Genomic DNA, 27,891 nt, shown 5'->3' on the forward strand with positions numbered 1-27,891 from the left:
AAGAAAAAAAAAGAAAAAAAAAAGAAAAAAAAAGAAAAAAGGGAAAAAAAAGAAAAAAAAAGAAAAAGGAAAAAAAAGGAAAAAAGGAAAAAAAGAAAAAAAAAAGAAGAAAAAAAGAAAAAAAAAAGGAAAAAAAGGAAAAAAGGAAAAAAGAAAAAAAGAGAAAAAAAAGAAAGAAAAAAGAAAGAAAAAAGAAAGAAAAAAAAAAAGAAAAAAAAAAGAAAAAAATAAAAAAAAAGGAAAAAAAAAGAAAAAAAAGAAAAAAAAAAGAAAAAAAATTAAAAAAAAGAAAAAAAGCCTGGGTCAAAGAATTTATTCATGTTTACAACAGAGTTCATGCTGAGCAACATTTCCAACTTATACATCCCTCTTAAACTGATATAACCGATAAAGTTGATAATTGATATAATTAAATAAATTAAATAATTGAAAAAATTGAGTGGTGGCCATTGTCAAATCTGCCTCAAAATGAGCACAGAAAAACATAATTTAGGAGAGCTGGGTGTAGCGTTCCAAATTCCTTCTCCTTCCCTAATTTGGGACACTGTTAGTTATTTGTAATTTCTTTAATTTGGTTAGTTATTTGTAATTTCTTTAATTAGGGCCAGACATTCTACTCCGCTAGACCTAAGCAGGATAAAATTCCCGTTTCTATTTTTGATGTTTTTCTGGTTATTTCACATATATTTTTGACGTTTTTCTGGTTATTTCACATATATTTTTGATGTTTTTCTGGCTATTTCACGTATCTATTCATCATATTCATCAAATAAACACCTATTTCATCTATCTACTCAAAACTCAGCTATTTTCATTTATTCCTAAAAGAAACGCAATATTTTATGGTAAGAAGTGAACAAAATAAAGGAATTTTGGGTACTCGGGAATCCAGTTTCACCGCTCCATTTTCTAGTTTGCCTCAAAATGATGAAAAATTAAAGTTGATAACACTGAGGTCGTTTTTTGCTGGTTTAAACGCAGAAAACCAAAAAAGTAACTATTTTTGTAAGCATGATATGATCCAACAAAAATGGCCTATGTGAAAAAAAATGTAATTTTAGCCTTGGAGATGCGATCTGGTTCAATAAGGAATTGACAATGAAAAATACTGATCGGCGTCTTGCAAAATGGGGTGAGTTGACCTAAAAAATGGGATTTTTGGGGAAAATGATTTTGGGGTTGGCCAACGTCAATGGGGGGCGCGCTCACCTTGCTGCCCTCCCCGTTGTGGTTCCTCGAGTAGGGGTAAAAGGCTCCCAGCTGCATCCAGCGCAGGCACAGCTCGTACTCCGAGTCCGCGAAGAAGCCGCAGATATCCGCTCCTGTCTGCAAAGGCCCAGATTGCCCAATTTTTGTAGTTAATCGTCAATAATTATTGATCGACAGCAGTCAATATTTGTCTATAGAGAATAGCCGATGGAAGTCAAAATTTGTTTAGTGATAATTGATAAAAGTCAATATTTGTCTATTGATAATTTTCGACTAAAGTCGATTGACCATATAATGATAATTTATAATCGATAATTTTTGTAGTTAATTGCCAATAATTATTGATCGACAGCAGTCGATATTTGTCTATTGAGAATAGCCGATGGAAGTCAAAATTTGTTTAGTGATAATTGATAAAAGTCAATATTTGTCTATTGATAATTGTCGACTAAAGTCGATTGACCATATAATGATAATTTATAATCGATAATTTTTGTAGTTAATTGTCAATAATTATTGATCGACAGCAGTCGATGTTTGTCTATTGAGAATAGCCAAAAGTCAAAATTTGTTTTGTGATAATTGATAAAAATCAATATTTGTCTATTGAGAATTGTTGACTAAAGTCGATTGACCATATAATGATAATTTATAATCGATAATTTTTGTAGTTAATTGTCAATAATTATTGATCGACAGCAGTCGATATTTCTCTATTGAGAATAGCCGATGAAAGTCAAAATTTGTTTAGTGATAATTGATAAAAGTCAATATTTGTCTATTGATAATTGTCGACTAAAGTCGATTGACCATATAATGATAATTTATAATCGATAATTTTTGTAGTTAATTGCCAATAATTATTGATCGACAGCAGTCGATGTTTGTCTATTGAGAATAGCCGATGGAAGTCAAAATTTGTTTAGTGTTGATAAAAGTCAATATTTGTCTATTGATAATTGTTGACTAAAGTCGATTGACCATATAACGATTATTTATAATCAATAATTTTTGTAGTTAATTGTCAATAATTATTGATCGACAGCAGTCGATATTTGTCTATTGAGAATAGCCGATGGAAGTCAAAATTTGTTTAGTGTTGATAAAAGTCAATATTTGTCTATTGATAATTGTTGACTAAAGTCGATTGACAACAGTCGATAATAATCGATCATTTTCTATTGATGATAGTTGAATATTATCGATAATCGTCGAGTTAATTGAGATGTAAGGTAATTAATTAGGGGCTTACATAGGATATTCCGAAAAGACTGAACTCCATCATGCCTGCGAAAAAAACACGAGTCGTTAGGGACACGCGTGCTCATCGGGTGCATGGAGCAGGATTGGCAAAATAAGAGATTTTTCCCTCATATCTTGTCACCCCCAAATTTTTTGGGGGGGCAACCAGAATGGGATCGGGGCAAGCGAAGAGGAATTTGAGGAGAAAGCGGGCAAATTGGCACGCCAACCCCAATTCCTGCAGAAACGGCGAGGAGTTTCTTAAGCAAAGAGGTCAAAAAGGAGTTGGCCGCGACGGTCCAAACTGACGCGATTTTGAGGAAGGAAACGAGCAATTAATTTTTCTGTCGACTCACCGATAATTGACTTTTCCAGCTGGTTCCAGGCCGCGGTGTTGTCCCCCAGCCAATGCCCCGACCACCTCCCGCTGCTGGGGTACGTCGAGCGGGTGACGACGATGCCCCGCTCCTTCGTGATGTTCCTCAAGATGCTGGGGATGGAGAACGATCATCAGAACATGGCCATGCAACCTTTGTTTGCAACGGGTTTTGGGGAAGAAAGCCCCAGAAAACGCGACTTACTCAAAGGTGGGCTTGGTTTGGGACCACCCGTAGAGGTTGTGGACGTCGTAGTGACGGACGAGGGTCCCGTCGGGGAGCTGCTGCTCGCCTTCCATGCACAGCGTCTTGTAGGCCAGCCCCTGTTCCCTCCACCCCAAACCTACAGAAAGGGGGCAAAAACGCTTCTGTTTTAACAGAAATTAAATGATTTGCACCTCGATGACGTAGCCTCCGTTGGGGTTCGCTTCCTGGTACGCACGGGCATGTCTATTTTATTTATTTGATGGCTATTTTATTTATTTAATGGCTATTTTTTTTTATTTAATGGCTATTTTTTTATTTAATGCTTTTTTTTATTATTTAATGGCTTTTTTTTTTATTTGATGGCTATTTCATTTATTTAATGGTTATTTCATTTATTTAATAGCGATTTCATTTATTTAATGGCTATTTTTTTTATTTGATGGCTTTTTTTTTATTTGATGGCTATTTTATTTAATGGCTATTTTTTTATTTAATGGCTATTTTTTTATTTAATGGCTATTTTTTTTTATTTGATGGCTATTTCATTTATTTAATGGCTATTTTATTTATTTAATGGCTATTTTATTTATTTAATGGCTATTTTATTTATTTAATGGCTATTTTATTTTATTTGATGGCTATTTTATTTATTTGATGGCTTTTTTTTATTTAATGGCTATTTTATTTATTTAATGGCTATTTCATTTATTTGATGGCTATTTTATTTATTTGATGGCTATTTTTTTTTATTTCTGACATTTTCATTATTTATTTATTTATTTATTTTAGGTTTTCTGATGTTGGCTTTCTGAAGTTTAGCAAATCCAGAATTTCCTAAAATTCCCGTGTGGGCTTCTGCAAGGGAATTAATTCCTCAGGTGTAGCTTGAGGATCCTCCTAAAGAGGATCAAAGAGTAAACAGAATATATCCTAACTAAGAAAATGCTGCAAAACGCTATTATTATTGATATATCAGCAAAATATACGCAGAAAACTGGGGAGAAAAAACTATTTCTGAATATTTTGAATATTTGGCCACTGCCAAATCCTGAGAAATGGTGCATCATATTTAAAGACATCAGGAAACGAGAAATATCCCAATAAATCTGTTACTAATATTACTAATATTACTATTACTAATCAATTCCACCCTACTCCAATATTAATAGGATAACAAATATTCCAAGAGAATTTCTCAATTAGGGTTCGTAAGTTTACACACTCAGAGGAGGCAGAAGGATATTTTGGAAAGTCTTTGTCACAAGTTTCACTATTCATCTGAGAAAACACCAAAACCCCAAAAGCCACATCCTTGGAGACATCCACAACAAAATATCTAAATGTAAGATAACTACCAAAACTCCACCTATTTTTAAACATCTTTATTTTTAAATATCTTAAAATACCTTTAAATGTCTTAAAATATATTTATTTGTAATTGTCTTAAAGTATATTTATTTTTAAGTGCCTCAAAATGTTTTTAAATATTTGGAAGTGTCTTTACTGTGATCAGACTTACTGGGCACGTAGGGCGGGTTGTTGAGCTCGTTGTCTCTGCAGCCCCGAACGGCCCCGTGAACAAAGCTGGATGGTTCATTCATGTCCTGAAAACAATGAAAAAAAATAAAAATAAAATTAAAAATAAAATTAAAAATAAAAATTAAAAATAAAAATTAAAAATAAAAATTAAATTAAAAATAAAATTAAAAATAAAAATAAAAATAAAAATAAAAAATAAAAATTAAAAATTAAAATTAAATTAAAAATAAAATTAAAAATAAAATTAAAATTAAAAATAAAAATAAAAATAAAAATAAGAGATGAACAAATTCCGCCACAACATGTGCACCTGGCTCCTTTGGGCTGCTCTAGCTTGCCAAATATTTGTTATTTTTTTATTTTTTTTTTTAATCTTTTAATATTTTTCTCCTTTTTTCCCCTTATTCTTTTTTTATCCTTTTCATCCTTCACTATTTTTCATCTTTTAATTATTTTTTTTAATCTTTTAATATTTTTCTCATTTTTCCCCTTATTCTTTTTTTATCCTTTTCATCCTTCACTATTTTTCATCTTTTAATTAATTATCCTTTTTCGTTGGATAACTTCGTAGCCAGATTCTGAGAATTGCATTTCCCCACTTCAGATTAATTGGGATTAATCGAAGGTCAGAGCTTCAACTCTAAGAAATTCTTCTCTAACAGTCACATTTCCTGCAAAGGACCAATATTTCTGTGTGAAATTGAAAGAAATACAGAAAATATAACTACAGATTCATCAGTTCCTAAAACTTTTGTAATGATAGCGGGTGTCCTTGGTGCCTGTGGCACTCTGGAGCTAGAAAACAGGAAAATAACAAAATAACAAATATTTTGCTGTATTTCTGGACATTCTGGGCTTTTCTTGTAGTAATATAACGAAGATTTGAGGAAGTCCAGCGTTTCAACAAAAAAAATAAAATATTGATGCTGTTAAGAAGAAAATGGCTTTTTAAACTTCTGTGGACCATTCCAATCATACGGCACAACAAAAAATGTCAAAAATCGAATAATTTTTCACACTTACGATCCATATGCCGTCAAATTTCAAGCTCTGCGATTCATTGCGGGGATTGTCGTAGACTTCCATGATTTCCCTCGCCCACCATTCAGCCGTGGAATTGCGGAAGAAGTCTGGAAAAGCGGTGTAGGCTCGGTAGAGCTGTGAAAATTGTAGGAAAAAAAAATATATATATATATATATAAATTGTAGACAGAGGACTGAAAACATCCCACTGCTAAAACAATGGAATTTGGCTTAAAAAAATGTTTTTGCTACATTTTTCAGATGTTCTGGAAGAAAGGTTTGACATTTTCTGCATGTCATGCCCGTGGTATTTTCCATTTTCTGTATTTTTTAAAAAAATTTTTTTGGCTGTCCTGCTCCACCAACTCAGTTTTATCATCCGTTTTTTTTTTTTTTTGCCATAATCTGATGAATTTGGTGTTCCTGCCCTATTTGTGACTACTGACAAAAAGTACTCATGCTTACTTCCACCTGGGTATCCCAATCCAGTGAGTTATTAACCGTCACGTTGGGATAATCCGGCCAGACCTAATTGGAGAAAAAACATCACATTAACCAAATGAAACTGGGTGTAATATATGGCTTTATAATCTATATAAATATATCTATTTAAAATCACAGATTCAAAATAATCCATATAAATATGTAGATTCACATAGCAGCTTGCTATATTCTCCAGCGGTGACTCAAACCAAAGGTGTTTTGGTTTAAGTCACCTAAATTTGGGAATTAATGTGAGATTGGAAGTCTTTTAACATCCTGGATGGCATGATGCTGGTTTGGATAAAATACCAAAAAAAATAAAATAAAAATGTTTAAGAACTGCACCTTTCCATAGATGATTTCGTTGGAATTGGGCCACTTTATGAAGACATCATCCTGCACACCTCTGTCGAAGGCGGGGTAATCGGTTTCGTTTCCAGATATGGCTGGATCCTAAGATTACGAATAAAATAATTTTAATTTTATCTTCCAAAACCAAATGCAGAAACCCTGCTGAACGTATTCCGCATTAATCAATCCCAGACTGCAGCCGAAAAGCAGAAGGCCGAACTCACCAGGATTATGATAAACCTCATTCCTTCTTCTCTTATTTTATTAACTAAATCTGGTAATCCAGCAAATTCCGGGCTAAGCGTGAAGTCCAACTGCCGCTCCATATAATCAATATCTGTGTACTGCACATCCTGTGGTTCACACAAAAAAAGAAAATAATTAAAAAAAAAATCTAGAAAAATCAACATAAAGGCCTTTTTCACAGAATCACAGAATTTCTAGGTTGGAAGAGACCTCCAGATCATCGAGTCCAACCTCTGACCTAAATGACCTTTTTTTTTGGGTCATTTCCTGCCAAGAAGGAGGAGGAGGCCAAGAATTGACAAATTTATTGGTTTTCTACGTACGTAAGGTATTCCGGCTGCCTTCATGTCTTCCACTAATTGGGCAACTTCTTGGTCATCTGCATATCCATAGCGGCACAACTGGAATCCCAGGGCCCAGTAGGGTGGCAATACTGGTCGCCCGATCAGCTATATATAAAGAAGAAAAAATATTTAATACAAGCAGGTGAAAACAGAACTACAACAAAAAATTCGAATTTGTAGCCGGAATCGTACCGCGGTGTATTCCTGAACAACGCTCTCCGGTGTTGGACCCAAAACCATGTAAAAGTCCAGAATTCCCCCAATTGTGCGATACGTCAGAGCTGGCGTGGGCTGGAACGTCACGTCTGGAAACAGAGAGCGGGCGGTGAGGCGACAGATAGCATAAGCTGCTACCTCAGAACCTGAGCTTTAAAACGAGGTGAAAATAGTGATTTTTGTTTTAATTTTACCCATTCCGTTGCTGTTGAGCAGGAGAACTCCATGGGCGTTGCCGTCTTCTTCAAGACCCATGTAGAATGGCTGGAAACCGTAGGAATTCAACTTGTACTGCAAAAAAAAAGTAATTTTTATTGGAATGACGTCATCAACCTTCTGCTTATTTGCATCTCCCGAAAAATGATACTTTACAGATAAATGATCAGACACACAACAGCCAACCAAAAACATTCAAAATCATACCGCGGTAGACGTTGACCAGGAGCGATCACTGTCAGCCTCAAATTTTGAGGTCAAAATACTCAAAATTTGGAAGGGGGGAAGCAAATGTATCCCTGCCTTTAAAAATTGCTAAAAATAGATTTTCTAGGAGAAAACCTTTTTTCAAGTATTTCCAGGTGGCTTTCTCTTGGTGGTTTTCTCTTATTTTTTTTTTTTCATTTTCTCAAGATGGTTCAAGACCTGAGCTGGAAATTTGAGCTAAAATACAGCGCTGTTATTACACTACTAACCCCTTGAAAATATTTGGGTAATAGACAAATGTGTAGACACAAAATTTTGGCTTTTCCTCTTTAGGAGGAAAACTGAAATTCCTAAAAAATTCCTAACCGAATCCCAACATCTCAGGAGTTTGCTAAGATCTGATTGAGGTGAACGTTGGAGGACACCCCTCGTAGCCAAATTAATGCTGTTTGACGCCAAGCAAAAAAAAACATTTTTTTTTGAAAAAAAAGGGGAATTTGTCATCACTTACGCCAGGAGGCTGGTCCCTGGTGAACATCCCCCACGTGTGCCAGTTCAAGTCCTGGCGGTACGAGGCGTGCTCGGTTTCGCCGAAGCCGTAGACGTACTGGGAGGCCAGGCGGGTCGAAATTTGGATGAACATGTCGCTGAACGTGAACGTGGGCAGCTGCGAATCCCAGCTAGAACGGGGCAAAAAAACAACAAAATGGTGATTTCAGCGTCGTGCTCGGCTGGCGACCCTTCCAAGGCCGACTCTTTTCTAAATATCTTGCTGGGCACAAAATTTGGGATAAAATTGCTTTGGTTATCAAGAAAGGTTAGAGAACATTAGGAGGTTTGGTGGTTTTTTATTATTTTTATTTTTTTATTTATTGAGCTTAATTTATGTTCTCTTTTTTTGGGTGCAAATCATTTCAAAACAGACAAAAATCAGCTTTTTTTTACTGTTAAAAACTGAGTTACAACCCAGGAAAGATCTTCCAATGGCTGACATAGATGTGGGAGGCTGAATTAAGGAAAAACTCACTTATTCCTGTTGGCACAAATTATCTCAACTTGCAATTAAATTCTGATTACTTTAAGGAATGGCAAAAAAAAAAATATTTAACTTGAAAAGAGTAAGACCTGCAGCTGCCAACTTCATTGTTCTAGGGTTGGTTTCCTTCACCAAGGGAAGAAATTAATCTTGTCGGATTTATTAATTGCCCTGTTACTGAAATGGAGAGTTCTGTTTAACTTTGGGTTAATTATCTCTTACTTAAGAAAAAGTTGAGTGATTGCCAGTTTAGCAGAGTTTAGCTTTGGACAGATGTGGGCATTTATTGGGAGGGACACAAAAACTCTACAAAAACTCCTATGTGGCATTAGATATGGGAAAAGAAACTCTTTGGGGGAAATAAATTTAAAAAATATATAAAAAAATAAAATATATATATATAAAAAAAAGAGGAAAGGAAAAGAGAAGATAATGAAAATTTCAACTCAAAATCCTGATGGGAATGGAGTGAGTGTGACTTACAGGACTGTCCCCGTGCTCCTGCGTCGGACCTGGATCCCAAATGGCTTTGTCTGGACCGTGACGTCGTAGAGTCGCTGCTCGATCGTGCTCGTGGGGGTGCTGGGGAGGTTCAGCGGGACCGGCACCTCGTACCTTTTATTTGCGTAATCATAAATCTATGCAGGGAAAAATTAATTCAGGTCAATGCACGTGGAATACAAAAATAAATAAAAATACAAATTAAAATTAAAAATTAAAAATTAAATAAAATTAAAAATTAAAAATTAAAATTAAAATTAAATTAAAAATTAAAATTAAAATAAAATTAAAAATTAAAATAAAATTAAAAATTAAAAATTAAAATTAAAATGAAATTAAAATAAATAAAAATAAAAAAATAAAAAATATAAATAAAAAATAAAAATAAAAACAACCTTTATTTTCAGAAATTCAAGATAAAATAGCAAAAGTAGTATTCCTATTGCATTAGATAAAATTAATTTACACAGTATTCCTATCGACTGATAAAATGAATTTACAGACTGGAGGACTCCAAGTCAGACACAACGTTTTTCAAAACCTTGCCAGTAACAAAAAGAATTTTAAAAATTGTGAATTTATTAAATGCTTTCCTTCAACACATATTCCTTTCTCAAATTCCTTCAAAAATATTTGGGCTGGAAAATAAAGAGCAAAAGATTTTATTTTGGACAAGGAATTACTCTTAATTATTCAGATATATTAAGTATATTTTTAGATATGAAGGATTTCACCTTTTTGGTTCACTTTTTAATCCATTTTAAGATGGATTTAGGATACTCTTTGGGTCTTTTGCATTATGTAGGATGACACAAGTCGATTCAAGAATTTTGTCTGCTCATTTTAATAACATGCCCAATTTAGAGTTATTTTATTAAATGTAGAGTAATCGATTATAATCTAAACGATAAGGTATTAAGACTTCAGAAGTAGAACGGTCAAGAAAAAGTCATGTTTCATAACAGAACTGATCATATCAATTAAATCGCTTCAGTTCCATGACTTCCCACGTGTACATTGACATTGTATGCTCAATCGGTGATTTTCCTGCAGAAAAAGTGAGACGAAATTCCTCCACGAAAAACAAGATATAGCCTAAGAGTAATAAACACTCTTTAAATTGCACAGATTCAGGCAGAATTGTACAGAATCACACAAAAATTGCTTGGGTGAGGAAAGACCTCAAAAACGATCAAGTCCAACTGTTCGACCTAGCATTTGGTTAAAAGGAAAATCATATTTTGGCGAGACAGATTAACACTAAACAGACTCAAAATGTCATTCTGAGAAATATACCGAATTTAGCCAGCGGAGGACCCGAAATTGGGAGAAATACCTTAAACTGGAGCATGTCGTTGCTGTGGTATATCACCTCCAGGCGAAGCGTGCTGATGGGCGACGTGGACCTCCCGAAAGCCCTGGCCGTGGTGTTGGTGTGGGTGAGGTTGGCCACCAGCCCCGACGCCGTGTATTGGACATTGGAGACGGAATAACCGTTGTCAGAGCCGTAAAAGCAGTAGGGAACGTTCGAACTGGAGGTATCTTCCTAAAAATGTGAGCACCTGGACAGTTAGTGAATGAGTCGCTTGGTTTTCTTTTTTTTTTTAATTTAGTTTTAAGCAGCAAGGATTCAAAAACTCTTCTTTTTTTTGTTTTGTTTTGTTTTTTTTGTTTTTAATTTATTTTATTATTATTATTTAGATTAATTATTATTATAATATATATCATTATATTATATTATATTATATATACTATATACAATATACTATATATCATTATATTATATAATATATTATATAATAATAATTATTATTATATAATAATTATTATTATTATTTAGATAAAATTATTATTATTTTATTATTATTATTTAGATAACGCACTTTTGTCCCCAACGTTAAGCAATAAAGGCAGATTTCTGCACCGCTTTAGAAATAATGAACTTGTTCATTATTCCACCCTTGAATTATTCCAAGCGTCGACACTGGTTAACACATCAGCTCTCAATAATCACCATTTCTGCAATTTGTGCGAAAAAAATTCTACGCCTGCTCATTGCATTTTAGCTCCTAATGAGTATACTTTTATCTTTTGTCACCAAATTCAAGGTCTCACTCAACTTAAGAAAATATTTAAAATAGTTCAGAACTTGGCCAAACATGCTTCTGCACAAAGAGCCATTCCCAAATATCTAAAATTCCCCAAATATGTCTAATAACGACAAATATTTCTAATAACGACAAATTTCAGGCAATTCATCCAGAACTCCAGGCTGTCATCATGATGTCATGGTCATCACAACCATGCACAATAATCCAACCATGCACAATAATCCAAATTTTTACGTTTTACGTAAAAATCTCCAGGAACAGGAATTCTGGTTTGGAGATATCCAACAGGGACACAACCCATTGCATTCACAGAAAGAGGAAGACTCCTTTGAAATTCAAGGATTTCTTCTCATTCTGGATTTCTAGAGGAACAGATTTTAGCTGAATGTGTTTCATCTATGGAAGCTTATTATTTAAAAAAAAATCCAAAAAAATCCCAAACCTGATGCCTTGCAGGTCTTGTTGGCAATGGCAGAGCCCAATGAAGGTAAGAATCTCAAGTTTCCTCTATTTTTTACAACCCTATTATTATTTCTATAGTAATTTATAGAATATTTTTATAGAAAAAAAAATCTGTTTTTCTAATATTTCTATTATTTTCTATAATAATAAAAATACAATGTTATAATAATACACACTATATTATTATTTAATGTATTTCCCAAAACACCAGATTTTCTTCTAATTTTCAGACTTCAGAACTGCTTGAAAACAGCTTCAGTGAACCACAGTTCTTGTAAAAAAAAATAAGTTATGATTCTTAAAACATGACAAATCTTTACTTACAGCCCAGATGCAGCCGCGTTGTTCGCAGAGTTCCTTGGAGGCCCCTGCGCTGGGATAACAATCGAATTTTTCGGTGTCACGGGTTCCTAGAGTCCACGTTAAGGAGTACGATTTGCCCAAATCAAGCTGGAGCCCACTTATAACAGCAAACTATAGAAATTAACAATAACGCAATTAAAAATTTACATTATTAACAATATTAACAAAAATTAACAGGAAATTGTGTATCCCATTCATTATTGTCTTTTTTTTTTCTTTTTTTTTTTTTTTAAGATCTGCACAAACAAGAACTTGCCCAACATGACATTTTATGCACTCTGTTTGTTCCAAATCTTATTTTTTTCCAAATGTCAAATAATTTCAGCCATTAAATATTAACCCAATGTTAAATTTTGCCAAATTCACGCACAGATCTGGAAATGCTCCGACCCCTCAACTCACATGGAAGCACACTAGGGCTGAAGAAAATCGCACAGCTCTTAACTAAATGCTTAATTTTTTTAAGCCAATTTATATATATATATATATATATATATATATATATATATTTTATTTATTTATTTATTTTTTTTTTACATTTTATATTTACAATTTGAAAACTCTTTGATTAAGTGGTAAAGAAGGCAAATATTATTTACCCTCCTGCAACATTAACTACAATCCTAAAACCATTCCTCCCCTTATAATTGTAATTGACCCACATAAATAATTAACGATCTTTTTTTGGGCACAATGTCTGAGGGCAAATCAGATCTGCCACCTAAATACACGCGTTTAATGAAATTACACTTTGTTTTTCTGCAGTAAAATCTGCATATACCAAAGATTTACAATACTACTGGCCACTTTCCACTGCAATATATACCCAGCAGATATAATAATATTATTACTTTATATATATATTCATATAATTTTAAATATATATAATATATAATATTTAAATATCTAATATACACGACTCCAGAAAATTATAATTCCAGTTTTCCTCCCGTTCTTTACCTTGTCTGTAGGATTATAGGTGATGTTAGGAGAAGAAACTTGCACAGCATTTCCCTGCAGCACCGTGACTGTCATCAGTTCCTGCTGCAATCCCAAAATTTTGATTTCTTGGAACGTCAGGTTATTCGGGTCGGAGTAATTGTTGTTTATGACGTTCATTTGCAGCATGTTCTGAGAAACAATGAAATAATTGTATTGAATTGCCAATGTTTCCCCAGATTTTAATTCCGCTCTTCCTTTCACTCATTGGAGATATTCAGCTTAATTTTTTTTTCCAATATACAAGGATTTCTGTCAATTTGTCAGATTTTGAGACTCACAAGCATTGTGTTAATCTCCTTCCAAGTTCTACCTGCTGATGATGTTTTACAGTTTTTCTCCATTATAGACTTTATAAATCTATAGAATTTATAAATTCTATAAGCAGATGTTTTTTCTCACTCTATAATATGGCAAGAAACTGGAATTTTTCAGATATTATAAATAATTTTATTAGCGATAATATTTTGAAAATGGCACTTCTTAGACTTTGCCAAATACTCCGTTTCTTACTAAGTATTGTAGGAAAATAAGGAAAGGGGAAAAGAATACCCATAGAAGTTAAACATTGGAAATTAAAATTATTATTTTTTTTTAAAACATACGTATACTTACATTGGAAACTTTGAACTCATAGAAAATGTAGTTTCTATTGCCATTGGAAGCTAAAATACAGAAAAATAAATTTTGGTTACAGCACAGAATGAAAGACGTCAAAAAAAAAAAAATGCATTCTGCCAATTTCCTTCTTTTGTGGAATTGACCCAGAGCGTCAATATTCTTTTATTTTCCAGAAATCTCAGTGACTTTTAATTTAGGCTTTTTCAAAAGGCTTTTTTTTACCTATCAAGTCATGATATTATATGCTGCAGAATATCTTAGATGTAGGAGCATGAATTCCGTGAAGGTCAAAGAGGCTTCAAAAGCTCTTGAAGGATTTAAGTATCCTTTCTAATTAAATGATAACAGAATGCCTAAATCCTCAGAATGCCTAACTCCTTAGAAAAATCAACATTCTTCATTTTCCAAAAAATCCCTCAAGATTAAAATAAAAATATATATGTATATATTTTTTATATCGGTATGTTATTCAAATTCATGAACATGGGAAGGAGTTGTCTTAAAAAATTTGTGTTGATAGGCACACTTTTTCTGTTAACAACATTTTGGCAGATCTGCCCAGGAATTTAATTCATTCCAAAAGGTCAGAAATTTAAAAGTTTTCATCTTTAACCAAATTTTCTTGGTGAACCTGGGTTTTGTGGTCTTGCTCCAACTGAAAGTCATTTGGGTACACATCTTTAATGATCTTTAAGGACCCTTCCAACCCAATAACCCTCCCTCATCAACCCTACAAATATTTTGGGGGCGTTTTTCCCGAACTAACAAGAGCTGATCAAGACTCACGTGCAGATTCTCCATCATCCCAGAACAACTCCCCAGTGGCTTCGTTGTTGTCGTCCAGCGCAATGATCAGTCCCATAGGATTCTTACGGCTGTGGGCCAAAACCAAAACCCCACCATTTATTAATAAAAAATAAATAAAAAAATTAGATGTGTAGTAAACAGTCTTTAAAGCAAAATAAAATAAAATAAAAAAGTCTTTAATGCTCATTTTAAGAGTATAGAGCTCAAGGGGGCTTCAAAACTTTGAAAATTGTCTTGTGTTGGTCCCTGCTTTACGTGTTTGATGATTTTCAAGTAAAAGAATAAAATCCACCGAAAGTTTGCAAAAAGGGAAAAGAAAGGAAAAAGAATGAAAAGAGAAAAATCTTCTCTAGTTAATTATTAGAAATCTTTTGAGAATTATTAGAAATATTTTGAGAATACATTGAGAAAATCAGTGGTGCCTGTCCTTAATTTCCAACTTTCAAATGTTAAATACTGCTAGATAATAATAATAATAGCGCTAAAATGCTGCTAAGGAATAATTATGCTCCAAATACTGCTTTATTTATGTATTTATTTCCTGAAACTGGGTGGCCCCAAGGCCCTTCCTTTAAATCCCATTTTCCTGCCATTTTAGTGAAGAAAATATTTCGCCCTTGGACGTACCTCTCAACAGTGTTGGTCGCTGGCTGCTGGGTAGGATAAACGTAGCCCCCGCGCAGGTGAAGCCCCATCTTGTCTGCGGGCAGGTAGAGCGGCATTTTCTGCTTCCTGACGGACAATTTTGCGCCCTTTTGGGTAGGGATGAAGAAAAATTAGGTTGCATCACCCACTGCTGTCTTAATTCCCTTTTTCCTCTTATTTCTTCCTTTTTTTTTTTTTTTTTTTTAATCTAATTCCTCAGTTCCTTAATTCTTCTCATTTTTTTCTTTTGAATCAATTCCCAGTTCCTTAATTCTTCCTTTTGGTTTAATTCCCAGCTCCTAAATTCTTCATTTTCTTTATTTCCTAAATCCTTAATTCTTCCTTTTATTTCATTCCTAAGTCCTTAACTCCTCCTTTTACTTAATTCCTGGTTCCTAAGTTCTTCCTTTTACTTAATTCCCAATTCCTTAATTCCTCCTTTTACTTAATTCCCAATTCCCAAATTCTTCCTTCTACTTACTTCCCATTTATTTATTTTGGCTTAATTCCTAGTTCCTTGACTCTCCCTTTTGACTTAGTTCTTAATTCCTCAATTCGTCTTAATCCCTCCTTTTCTTAAAAGGTTTCAGTCCTGAGATTATCCGTACTGCTGCCAATGGTCCCAAAGTAAACCAGCAGAGATCAGTATGGTATAATGCTAAAAATCAGCAATTCTCCACATTTCCTTATATAATATATAGCAATATATTAACAATTAATTATATAATAGCAATTCTCCTATTTCCTTACCGTTTCATAATCGTACCAGACAGCATCAGGAATATACGCTTCAATTGTGTCCACCCCCTACAAGGCAAAAACAGAGACAAATTTCATATTTGAATGCAAATTAATCCGATAAACCAAAATTTCCAAAATAAAGCTGACAATGAGAAAAAAATCCGATCTTTCTCCTTATTTTTAGGCAGAGTAACGATATTGTCCCAAACCTCAGAAAATCGGAAGGCATTTTCGAATTGAAGGAATAAAAGAATGAGGGGGGAAGATGGCCAAGGAATTCAACTTGTTGAGGGGCTTCTGCTGCAATTTACTGTAAGAAAGTTGAAATTTTTGACTTGAGGTTCCTCAGGAATTAATAACGGGGATTGATATAAAGATATCAAATATCAAATCTTATCAAATCTTATCAAATCTTATCAAACATCGAGGCAGTGAAACCTACTTGGTCAAGTACGGGGCTAATGAGCAGGCCAGGACCCCACAGGAACTGCCTGTCCACGCTCCACGTTGCTTCATCAGAATAAAACCTAAGCAAAAAGGAAAGCAATGGCATTAATTGTGCTTAATCTTAGGTAAATATTAATTTAGTCTTATTAATTTAGCCTGCATTAATTACGCCTGTGCATAAGTGAGTCTGGGTGTGTTTCTTAATGTAGTTTAAGATATCAAGAAAATAAACGGGAATAAAGGCAGGAAAATTAAATTTGTAAAATAGACGTGCTAACAGAGAATAATTTAATAAACTGCTAATGAAATTTCATAGCAACTCTTAGAGTAACTGATAAAAATGATCACTACGTGTGTGCAGAAATTATAGATGGATTTGATGACTCTCCAGATTGCTCCAAAATGGTATTTCAAAATTCAGACATTGCGCGTATCCCAATGCGCAGCGTCTTTCAAAAACTAGATTTGGGATAGAATTCTTTCTTTCTAGGGAAAAAAAAAATGGATTTGGGAACTTACTCGTGCAAAACCGGCCGTGCCACCGTGTCTCCTTGGGTGTGAGCTTTGTAGAAGAGCGTGTACAGGTAGGGCAGCAGCGTGTAGCGGATGTTCAAGTAGTGCTTTGAAGTTTTCACCAAAATCGAATCTGCCCCAAAGTAGGCAGGGTCCTGGGGCTGAAAGTAACCAATAAGCGATTTTAATTTCTGTGGTCTATGGGGTGCTGCCAAAAATCAGGATGTTGTGGCAAGCACAACGCATTTGTGGACACCAACGGGGATGAAATTTGATTTACAAAAATCATATTTTTGTAAAGCATATTCTCATATTCACCAAGCATATTCTCTGGTGCCTACAATTAATCCTTATAAAGCTAAACCTTTCTGAACCCTAAATTATTTGCAGCAGGGATTTCCTAAGCGTAAGGTGGCACCAATTTCAAACCGGTCTACTGTTTAACTATTGTTGGTAGAAATCTGTTTTTCAGAATTCTGAATTTATTTTCATAGATTCTGAATTTAATTGAGTGTTAACTACCAGAACAGAAACGTGATGATTTATCACAAGATGAGTCTTTGTAACAGGATGCACAACTTACTTGGCGCAGTTCTGTGTTGTGATTCCTGGAAAATGGGTAAAATGCTCCTACTTGCATCCATCGCCGGCAAAGTTCTTCTGAGACGTCATCGAAGAAACCACAAATATCTGCTCCAATCTTAAAATAAAACCAGAATGTGTTGAGCGCACAACACATCTCCACCAAAAATCCTCTAAAGATACGGAGATTTCTGTGTTCATCCCTAATTGTTGCCCGGGGTCACAGAGCCATTCATCTCATTTCTCCATCCCATTTCTCCAAATCTCTCATCTGTACCTAAATTTTATATTTTCCATTGTGTTTTCCTCTGTTTGAACCCCAGAATTCTGGAGATGTTACACGAAGTAGCCAGGTAGAAATTGATTTTTCAGTAAATATTTTTCAGCCCAACTTCTGTGCACGTGGAATTAGAATTATTCAAATATAGGTCCTACAGAAAGTGAAACCAACTCCAAGCTAACACTGCTCATTGGTGCTAATATGCATAAATTAGCATAACAGTACCAAGGTCACAGAAATTCAAAGAAAAATGAATTATTATGAATATTAATTCATATTAAATGAATAATATTATTTCATTAATAACTGTATTTAAAGTTTCCCAGAGGTATGAGGTGGCTTGAAGCACAAAATCCTATATTTGATATCCACACACACACATATTCAACAGAGGGAAATGGTGTAAAGATAAAATCAGTTATTCCTGGGAAGAAAATATTTAAATAGACTCCCAGGGGGATTAATTTAAAGCTTTGAAAGGTGGAATTAGGTTGAACTCCATGATCTTTAGAGGCCCTTTCCAACAAAAACCATTCCATGGGTCTACAAAAAGACGTTTATGCAGATGGGCTTATACATATCAAGCATAATTTAAACATTTTGTTGTAAAAAGGTACCAAAAGTGACCGTTTCTTACATAAGGGATTCCAAAGAGCCCGAATTCCAGCATTCCGGGAATCGCCCATTTGAGCTGATCCCACGTGGCGGCGTTGTCTCCCAGCCAGTGCCCCGCGTACTTCCCAGACCCCGCAAAAGTAGACCTTGAAAGAAGGAAGCTTCGTTTCCCAGGAAATATGGCTTTGATGGCTCTGAAAAAAAAAATAATAAATAAATAAAAATCAAAGAAAGGTGGAATTAGGCAAAGAATAAATTGGGTATGGAGATGAGTAGATCTACCTACACTTACATTCACTGATTTACCAGGATAAATAAGTAAAGGACACAGACTCCCCTAATTTTTAAGGTGTCTATTAACTAAATTATTATTTTTTATTAATCTCACTAGCATCGTTAATTTCACTAACCTTAAAGAACCCTTTTGCTTTTGCCTGCCAGCCTTCATCACATTTTAACTCTAAATAACAAAGCCTGGGTCTCCTTTCAGCTTTGCTCTATGCACAGAACTGCGTCACCAAAACCCAATGATAGTGGTTTGAATTTTGACTCAAAAAAATAATTTTAATTTCAAAAATGTAATTTTGAATGCCCACTGTAGAAAGATTGGAGATGACAATTCGTATAGACCTTGGAAAGTGAATTGCCCAAAATTGAGGGCATTGGCTCTACTCTTGAAGGTCTTTTCCAACCGTAATGGCTCTATGATACTCTGATTATTATTAATTTTTTTTTTTTTTTAATTTGAGGTGTTAAGAAGCCTTCCTTACTCTTGTGTTGACAGAGTCATGGAGTATCCGAAAAGGTTGTGGACATCGTATTGCTTCCCCCAGTTCTGCACTGCATCCATGCAGAGCGTCTTGGAATACAGGACTCGGTCAAGAATTTCTGTGACAAAGCAGTTTGGGAAATGCATTTTAATGGACTGAATTTAATCAATTTACTTTTAATTAAACACAAAGAAGATTTCTGCCTTCAAACTTTCTGTATCTCACAGCAATCCACATCGAAAATTAAATAATTCCCTACACACTCCTAAGCTTTGCCAATGGGGTGGGATTTACCATCCTGAGGCTGCACGTACATCAAATTTTCTGATTTAATAAGATTAAATCCAGCTTCAAGCCGGATTTCACGTGCCAGGAAGGACTCGCCCGAAAACTACACCCCAAAATTTCTGAACCATTTGACGTGGCCATGACCATTGTCCAGCAATGATCAAAGGTCTGGCTTGATAAAGAATTTCAGTTCCGCTTTATCATTGCCTGCACCTCTAATTATTGACATTGAAATAGTAGGTGATATAGATGGTAATAAAACAACAAAAAGTACAATTATTATACACAATTAACACACTGACAACCTTCATTTATTATTCCGGTGGGTGTAAACCAAGATATTCTTTTCTAGTGAGCCATATAAACCACATCTTTGACCTGGCATTTGGTATATTTGTACTTTCAGTCGATAAAAGTACTCAAAAAATCCATAAAACCCACAGTAAAATCCCTCCGTATCCTTTTAACTGATAACACAGTTATCCCCAGATTTTTTGCTAAAAGATTTTGATTTTTGTTTTCTAAAGACAGACTTACGGGGCGTGTAAGGTGGGTAGTTTAGTTCGTTCTGCTCACAACCCTTACTTGAGCCGTGAACAAAGCTGGCTACTTCGTTCATATCCTGAAAAAAATAAAATAATAAAATAAAATAAAAAATAAAATAAAATAATAAAATAAAATAAAATAAAATAAAATAAAATAAAATAAAATAAAATAAAATAAAATAAAATAAAATAAAATAAAATAAAATAAAATAAAATAGGCAAATTCCAGTTTCAAATTGAAGCTAAGACATTCCCAACACCGATACTTTTTTTTGGACTTTCAGCCAATGACATGTATGTCATTGCAAAGTGACTTGTAGCTGCTGACCACAAGAAGCACAGAAAATAATATTTATTATTTCCTCCAGCAGCCACGACACCGATGTACGAAATCATCAAAAAAAGTCTTTCTGAAGGTCAAAATGATGAATTTGGAACAAAGTGGTGATGGCAGGATTTCACCCAAACTGGAGAAATTACAGCTTTTCCCAAATCCTGCCTTGTTTTTCTACAAAGTCCCAAATATTTGCACAAAATAAAAACAACCCACAGGCTGCATGTTCCAGCCTGAAAAGAAAAATGTCCTTACCCCGTAAAAATCCCAAATCCTACAAAAGGTGTTCACTTTTTCTCTACCTAAAAACATACATAGCTTATTAAAAATAAAAGCTACCGTAGGAATTATGATCACGGTCATCAATTCTTTGATAAATAAAATTACACTGAATATGCCTTGACTGAAGGAAGCAAGTATCCAATGCATTAGGGTAAAATGTAAGTTTTTAAATTACAAACTTTAAATTAAAATTAAATAAAAAAAAAAAAAATCAAAATTACAGAAGAGATGTACAAATCCTGCATGGATTTCAGGTTAGTCACAATAAACCTTTCTCCAAATTCATCGCAGAATAAAACAACCCATTGAGCCATAAAACTGATTTTTTTTTTCCTTTTTACAAAAATAATTTAAAAAGGGTGAATTCCTTACAATCCAGAGTCCATCATATGGCACTTCCCTGTAAAACGTCTGACATTCTGACACCCACCAGTTGGTGCAGGTGGGACTGGTGAAATCTGGGAAGACGGTTTTGCCTGGCCACACCTAAATAAAAGGAAAAAAAATTAAAAAATTAAAAAATTAAAAAAATGAAACATTCTGGGTATTAAAACTGAGAATTATTTTTGCAGGACAGCATTTTTACAGCCATCAGGAGAAAACTTTTGAGATATGGATTGCAAAAGAATTTACACTCAGAAAGAAGTTAATGTCTTGAGTTTTCAGCTCAAAAGTCAGTTTTAAGTCAAAATTAAGTTGTGCAAAATTGTGCCGTAAGCAGCTGCATTTGTAAACTTGTTCTAAAGAAAATTTCAAAGCGCTGAAGGGGAAATTGCTAGGTAATAATTGAAAATAATTGAAAATAAACCGATGTTTACTGGCCTTTTAAAATGGTTCTTTTCCTTTTGACCTAATGTAGAGAAAACTGCGAAAAAAAATGAAATATTTCCTTACCTCGCCAACTAAGGGAAGACCATCAGATCCGTTAATCCAAACTTTACTGCTTTCTCCCCTCTGATAGGCTGGGTAGTCCGAACCGTTTTTAAGAGGCTCAGTGCTGATAGCCGGATCCTAAAAAAAATGGAAATAAAATTCCAAAACTACAGAAAATGTGCACCTGCTGTTATTGAGCCCAGCAACTCTAAGGATGTCAACTGTAGCAATGTTCAATTATCCTGATATTATTTAAGAAGGAAAAATCATTTATTTTGAATAATACATAATATAATAATAATATAATAATATAATAATATAATGATATAGTAATATAGTAATATAGTAATATAGTAATATAGTAATATAATAATATAATAATATAGTAATATAGTAATATAGTAATATAGTAATATAATAATATAGTAATATAATAATATAATAATATAATAATATAATAATATAATAATATAATAATATAATAATATAATAATATAATAATATGTATTTGATGTAATGTCATAGTAAAACGTGATTATAATTATTACCAATAATAATAAATGCTTACCAATATGAGAACATATTTTTTATTATAGCCTTGCAGATAATTTCGAAACTTAGGGAGGCCTGCGAATTTCTCTTGGTCGTAAGTAAAATCTTTCCTTGCTTCCATGTAATCAATGTCTGTATATTGAACGTCCTGAAAGAAAAGAAGCAATATTTGACTCCGGGATGTGCTGCATTTTGATTAAAATTTCTGGAAAAGCAACTGATGCAATCAACTGGATGCAGGCGTCTATTTTTAATGGTTATCCACCAGTCTTGTTTTTTTTTTTTTCATGAAACTGGGAAAAAAACGGCTCTTGATGCTGATGTTCTGTGGCTTCTGAGAGCATCAGAAAATCAGGTATTGGGAAAACAAGCTATTTTGGTTGTTTTCAGGTATTGGGAAAACAAGCTATTTTGGTTGTTTTCGGACATTGGGAAAACAAGCTATTTTGGTTGTTTCTGCTCAATTTCGCCATGAAAAGCCACATTTTTACTCACGAAAGGAAGATCAACGGCTACGTTCCGCTCCACAACCGCCTTCACCTCGTCCAGAGACCCGTAATCGTAGCGACTGAGCTGAAAGCCCAGAGCCCAATAGGAAGGCAACGCCGGCATTCCGACCAGCTGGAAATTAAAACCAAAAAAAAAAGGATGAGATTTTTGGGTCCGATTCCCTAAATTTGCACTCCTCAGAGAGATTCAGCTGGAGCATGAGAAGCCACATTTGATGCAATCCCCGTCAACTGTGAAGTTTTCCTAATTTTTTTTCCCCAAAAAACAGCCAAATGCTGATGTCAAGAACGACGTATCCATTGATACCCATTGAATTATTTTGTTATCCTTAAAAGAGTAAGCTCTTTTTAAAATAATTACAATATTTAATAATTTGTTATTTAATATTTTAATGCTTGGAATTTTAACGTTCAACGTTCACCACTCGACGTCGCGACACTCAACGCGATTATGAACCAAACATCAATAATGCTGATTTTTGAAGAGCAAAGCCAAAGGTTGGAGAACATCTGGCCAAAAATCAACCCTGCCTAAAACAGAATGACCAAAACCGAACCGCCCAGGGCCCCCGAGGGTGGACGCCTACCTTCACGTACTCCTGCACCACTTGCTCGGGAGTGTCACCTAAGAAGACATAAAAATCTAGAATTCCGCCAATTGTTCTGTAAGTGACTGCTGGCGCCGGTTGTAGGGCGAACTCTGCAAGCCAAAAAACACACAAAAATGGGATGGGATGTTTCCTAAATCTCCAGTAACTGTTATGATGATATGAGATGGAAAAAAATCAAGTAAACCCAAAAGCTAAATTACTTAAAATGAAAAATATAAAAGATAAATTAAAAGATAAATTACTTAAAATGAAAAGTTTTCAGCTCCTTCTAAAAATGTTAATTATCTTAATTTTTAAAATGTTTCTATTTACTTTCCTTTACAGTCCGAAACAAGAAATCCTTCTCATTGAAGTTTCAGTCTCAAGACACTGGAATATTTCACTTCAGCATCCAAATAAGCACCATTTTCCTTAATTAAGGAAAATAAGCACAATTTGCCTTAACGAAGGAAAATTAAGGGCACATATTTGAAAGTGCTGTTTAAACTTAATTTTAAATTTAGGTTCTGCTTTTAAATGTCTTGTAGCAAAACATCCCTGACCCCAAACGAAAATGTCCTTTGGGTGTATGGCAGGGGTCAACAAAACCTTAATAACTGTGAGCTATTTGCATAGCTCATATAATAATAAATGGTAATAATAATAATAATAATAATAATAATGCTTATAATAATAATAATAATGATAATGATAATGATAATGATAATAATAATAATAATAATAATAATAATAATAATAATAATAATAATAATAATAATGCTTATAATAATAATATTATATGCAAGGAAATTCTTGCCCTAATGACTGCGTTCACACATTTTAAGACAACTCCTTTCAAAATTTAACAGAATATTGTATACTTTAAAAACTGAAATCAGCAGCTTTGCAGTGTAATAACCCTGCAGATCATAGAAAAAAAAAGGATTTTTTTTTTTTCTTTTTTGCTGTGGAGAAGGCGTGCTTACCCATGGCATTGCTGTTCATCAAGAAAACACCAAAAGAGGCTCCACTCGTGTCTTCCAAACACAAGAAGAAAGTCTGGACGCCGTATAAGTTATCCATGTTCTTGAAGGAAAACAGAAAAGATTATTAAAAAAAAAAACAATCTCTCAAAAAATGTATCACCTGCAAGGTTAAGCTTCTCAAAATGGGAATATAAAATTTGCTCAAAATTCATCAAAAGCCCAGAATCAAGGAAAACCTGTTTCCCTTGGAGCCATACAGATAAGACCTCAAACCTCTGATGAACAATTATTAAAAGGATGAAGATTATAAATTCTACCAGGGATGGAAAGAAAATAAACACAAAAATTTCTACAACGCATTTGGTTGTAGGCAAACGCGACCTGCCTTAGTTTTGGGTTGAAAAAGAAAAATAGAAGTAACAGCCCATAGGCGATATTTCAATATTTTAAAATATTGACTAATTTTATTTTATTAGTCAATATTGACTAATAAAATAAAAAATATTGACTAATATTTTAAAATATTGAAATATCGCCTATGGGCTGTTACTTCTATTTTAAAATATTGACTAATATTTTAAAATATTAGTCAATATTTTAAAATATGTAAGTACTGAGCCATTCTCCTGAATCCTATTTCAACAAGAGGGTCAGTGCTGCATCGATCTAACTTTAACGTGCCAGAAATTACATCAGAAATGTAATTCTTATTTATTTATTTTTAATTTTTGCAATATTACCTTGTCTAGCACACTCTAGCAGATATTTCCCTTTTCTCAAAAAGGCCAAAAGCTAGGAATAACTACAGCGATAATCGTTTGACTATTTCACCCAAAGAAACAAACGAAAATATATTCCGAACGGGAATCCAAACTAAAAAAGCAATAATCTGCTTCTTGGAAACTGGATCAATTTGTCGACAAAAAATAAATAAATTAATAAAGTGGGGTGGAAAATAAGTAGGAAAAAAACATAAACAGCTGATAGAGCTATTATTTTTTGTAAATCAACAGCTGCCAAATGCGTTATTTCCTGAGCAACGAGGGAAAGTGTTTTACCGGCCGAGTTTTGCATGTGGCGACGCACAGCCAAGCTGTTTTTTATTGTTTTTATCAGCAAAAAAAACAGTGTGAGATTTAGATGCTCATGAGCTGATAGGCAGCGTGTTACAATACGGCACAAATTGACCGAATCACTGCAAATGTTGACCAAAAGCTATTCCACCGGCAGTTTTACTGGGTTATATCTACCTTTTGGCAATCACACGCAGCACTCAGCACAGAATAAAATAAAATAAAATAATAAAAACAAAATAAACATAAAATAAAATAATAAAATAAAATAAATATAAAATAAAAAAAATAAAAACAAAATAAATATAAAATAAAATAAAAACAAAATAAATATAAAATAAAATAAAATAAAATAAAATAAAATAAAATAAAATAAAATAAAATAAAATAAAATAAAATAAAATAAAATAAAATAGATTTTGGCGAGGTGCCAAACATGCCATATGCCTGGACCGCAGGATTTGCCCAAAGAAAATATAATAAATTTTTCTTACTCCCGAAGGGGCAGAGTCCCGGCTGAACATGGGCCAGGTTTTCCAGTTGACATCGTGCTGGAATTGCTTGTGCACGTGCTCGCCCACGCCGTAGACGTTGCTGCTGGGGAGTTTCGTGGAGAGCTGCAAGAATTGGTCGGCGTACACCAGCGGGCCGATGGAGGTGTTGAACCTGGGGGGGGGGGGGGAAATTTGGGGGATAAAACGGGAAGGTCAGGTCCGTTGGCGTCGTTGAATGCAAAACAAACAAACAAACAAACAAACAAACAAATAAATAAATAAATAAATAAATAAAATAAAATAAAATAAAATAAATAAATAAAATAAATAAATAAATAAATAAATAAATAAATAAATAAATAAATAAATAAAATAAATAAATAAATAAATAGAATCCCAACCCATTGATTTCAAAAAAAAAAAAAGAAAATTCGAATTTGAATTTTTGAAGAAAGTGATTTTGTCGCTTGGTGCGTCGTATTACGGCCAATACCTTTTTTTTTTTTTTTTTTTTTTTTTGGCATACCACACTAAAAATACTGCGTGTTTAAACAATAATTCATTAGTGGTGTTTTTTTTTTCATTAAAAATGACTTTGTTTTGCTCTTATTTAAATAAAAAGACTACGGGTAATAGAAACAACCCTCCGGAGTGTTGTTTCAAGCGGGTCCCCCTGGATTAAATGACGCGTTCTCCCCCTCCACACCCCCAATTAAATCAGAGGTGGCTTCCTGAACACCAGCCCCGTAATTAACGGCAAATTAGTCCCCAGAAAGGCTTTTAACAAAGCAAACAATACAAAGCCCGGAGGACGAAAGCCAATCCTAGCTAATTAAACTGGAAGAGTTGCTAGTGGTCAGGCTGGTTTAATTGGTTTATTAAATATTTCCTCCAGGTGCTTCCGCCTTTTAACGGGCCCCAGTGTTGGTTTAGGTTTAGCTCATGTTTGGGTGTTGTTTTTTTTATTTTTCCTAAGGAAATAAAGGGATTTTTTCATATTTTATTCCTATTTCAGTAGAAATAGCTTACTGCTGGCTGGTAGGAAAAAATCCCGTATCGTATAAGGCCCGGCCTGATATTGATGGTTGAGAATTGCAGAATGAGCGTAATTAAGACCAAATATATATAAAAATATGGTGATTTTAAGTGCTGCCCAGGATTTGTAATGATCGAGGAACCGAGGACTAAATGCCCTGAATTTATGGCACAAAGTAGCTGTGAAGATTTCCCCAGGATTAAGGGGAAAAGAGGGGGCGGAGGCAACAGGGCAAAAGGTGACCCTGCGAGATGGAGCTCCCCATTGCCCAAATTTTGAAAATATTTCCAATTTTACATTGAAAGAATATTTCCATGCTGCTCATCCAGCTAAAGAAGAAAAGGAGGAGTTGGCACGCCCGAAAGAGCACCCAATGTGACCATATGTTCAAAATAAGATAAAATATGATAAAATAAGATAAATAAAATAAAATAAAATAAAATAAAATAAAATAAAATAAAATAAAATAAAATAAAATAAGGTAAAATAAGGTAAAATAAGGTAAAATAAAATAAAATAAAATAAAATAAAATAAAATAAAATAAAATAAAATAAAATAAATAAGATAAAATAAAATAAAATAAAATAAAATAAAATAAAATAAAATAAAATAAAATAAAATAAAATAAGATAAATCAAAACAAAATAAAATAAAACAAAATAAAATAAAATAAAATAAAATAAAATAAAATAAGATAAATCAAAACAAAATAAAATAAAACAAAACAAAACAAAATAAAATAAAATAAAACAAAATAAAGCAAACCAACCAACCAAAAAAAAAAAAAAAGAAGCTGATGTCAGAATATTATAAATAAAAAGCTCCAAAGTTACTCACAGGACTTTTCCGTTGCTTACTCGGGTCACCCTGATGCTAAAGGGATTGTTCTCGACATCGACTCTGTATTTTAAATCGGAGGCCGCCGACCCGGTGAAGGGCACCACGTGCTCATGGGGGACTTCAAACCTTTTGTTTTTGGGGTCAGTGATCTGCAAAGGAACACCGGGACGTTAAACATTAATGAATTTAACACTTCCCAGATTTAAGGTCCGATGAGACCAGTTATGGAAGAGATCTGACTGGGATGGACTGGGAATCGTGGATGGAAGGGGCCTTAGGGACCAGTTACGGAGGTTATCTGACTGGGGCCAGATATATATTCATATATATATATA

General features: G+C 33.7%; 1 protein-coding gene across 2 annotated transcripts in view; it reads right to left on the minus strand.

The window, feature by feature from the left end:
- LOC137848985 (maltase-glucoamylase-like) overlaps positions 1-27,891 on the minus strand; it is a 40,645-nt gene that overhangs the window by 6,200 nt on the left and 6,554 nt on the right. For both annotated transcript variants that reach the window (XM_068668465.1, XM_068668464.1), the window contains exons 6-40: positions 27,554-27,705; positions 25,680-25,851; positions 24,113-24,212; positions 23,124-23,236; positions 22,523-22,648; positions 22,044-22,175; positions 21,497-21,613; positions 20,975-21,088; positions 19,979-20,063; positions 19,154-19,271; positions 18,406-18,577; positions 17,490-17,606; positions 16,913-17,067; positions 16,389-16,473; positions 15,956-16,012; positions 15,188-15,312; positions 14,540-14,628; positions 13,748-13,797; positions 13,094-13,264; positions 12,095-12,244; positions 10,534-10,743; positions 9,180-9,334; positions 8,172-8,340; positions 7,432-7,528; positions 7,214-7,326; positions 7,001-7,126; positions 6,656-6,784; positions 6,426-6,533; positions 6,063-6,125; positions 5,598-5,732; positions 4,555-4,639; positions 3,033-3,171; positions 2,808-2,941; positions 2,462-2,496; positions 1,210-1,326 (exon numbers count right to left, since the gene is read on the minus strand). In XM_068668465.1, the coding sequence (XP_068524566.1) occupies positions 1,210-1,326; positions 2,462-2,496; positions 2,808-2,941; positions 3,033-3,171; positions 4,555-4,639; positions 5,598-5,732; positions 6,063-6,125; positions 6,426-6,533; positions 6,656-6,784; positions 7,001-7,126; positions 7,214-7,326; positions 7,432-7,528; positions 8,172-8,340; positions 9,180-9,334; positions 10,534-10,743; positions 12,095-12,244; positions 13,094-13,264; positions 13,748-13,797; positions 14,540-14,628; positions 15,188-15,312; positions 15,956-16,012; positions 16,389-16,473; positions 16,913-17,067; positions 17,490-17,606; positions 18,406-18,577; positions 19,154-19,271; positions 19,979-20,063; positions 20,975-21,088; positions 21,497-21,613; positions 22,044-22,175; positions 22,523-22,648; positions 23,124-23,236; positions 24,113-24,212; positions 25,680-25,851; positions 27,554-27,705 (4,215 nt within the window). The remainder of the gene's footprint in view (positions 1-1,209; positions 1,327-2,461; positions 2,497-2,807; positions 2,942-3,032; positions 3,172-4,554; positions 4,640-5,597; positions 5,733-6,062; positions 6,126-6,425; positions 6,534-6,655; positions 6,785-7,000; positions 7,127-7,213; positions 7,327-7,431; positions 7,529-8,171; positions 8,341-9,179; positions 9,335-10,533; positions 10,744-12,094; positions 12,245-13,093; positions 13,265-13,747; positions 13,798-14,539; positions 14,629-15,187; positions 15,313-15,955; positions 16,013-16,388; positions 16,474-16,912; positions 17,068-17,489; positions 17,607-18,405; positions 18,578-19,153; positions 19,272-19,978; positions 20,064-20,974; positions 21,089-21,496; positions 21,614-22,043; positions 22,176-22,522; positions 22,649-23,123; positions 23,237-24,112; positions 24,213-25,679; positions 25,852-27,553; positions 27,706-27,891) is intronic.

Source organism: Anas acuta, unplaced genomic scaffold, assembly GCF_963932015.1.
Source record: "Anas acuta unplaced genomic scaffold, bAnaAcu1.1 SCAFFOLD_283, whole genome shotgun sequence".
Lineage (NCBI taxonomy): Eukaryota > Metazoa > Chordata > Aves > Anseriformes > Anatidae > Anas > Anas acuta.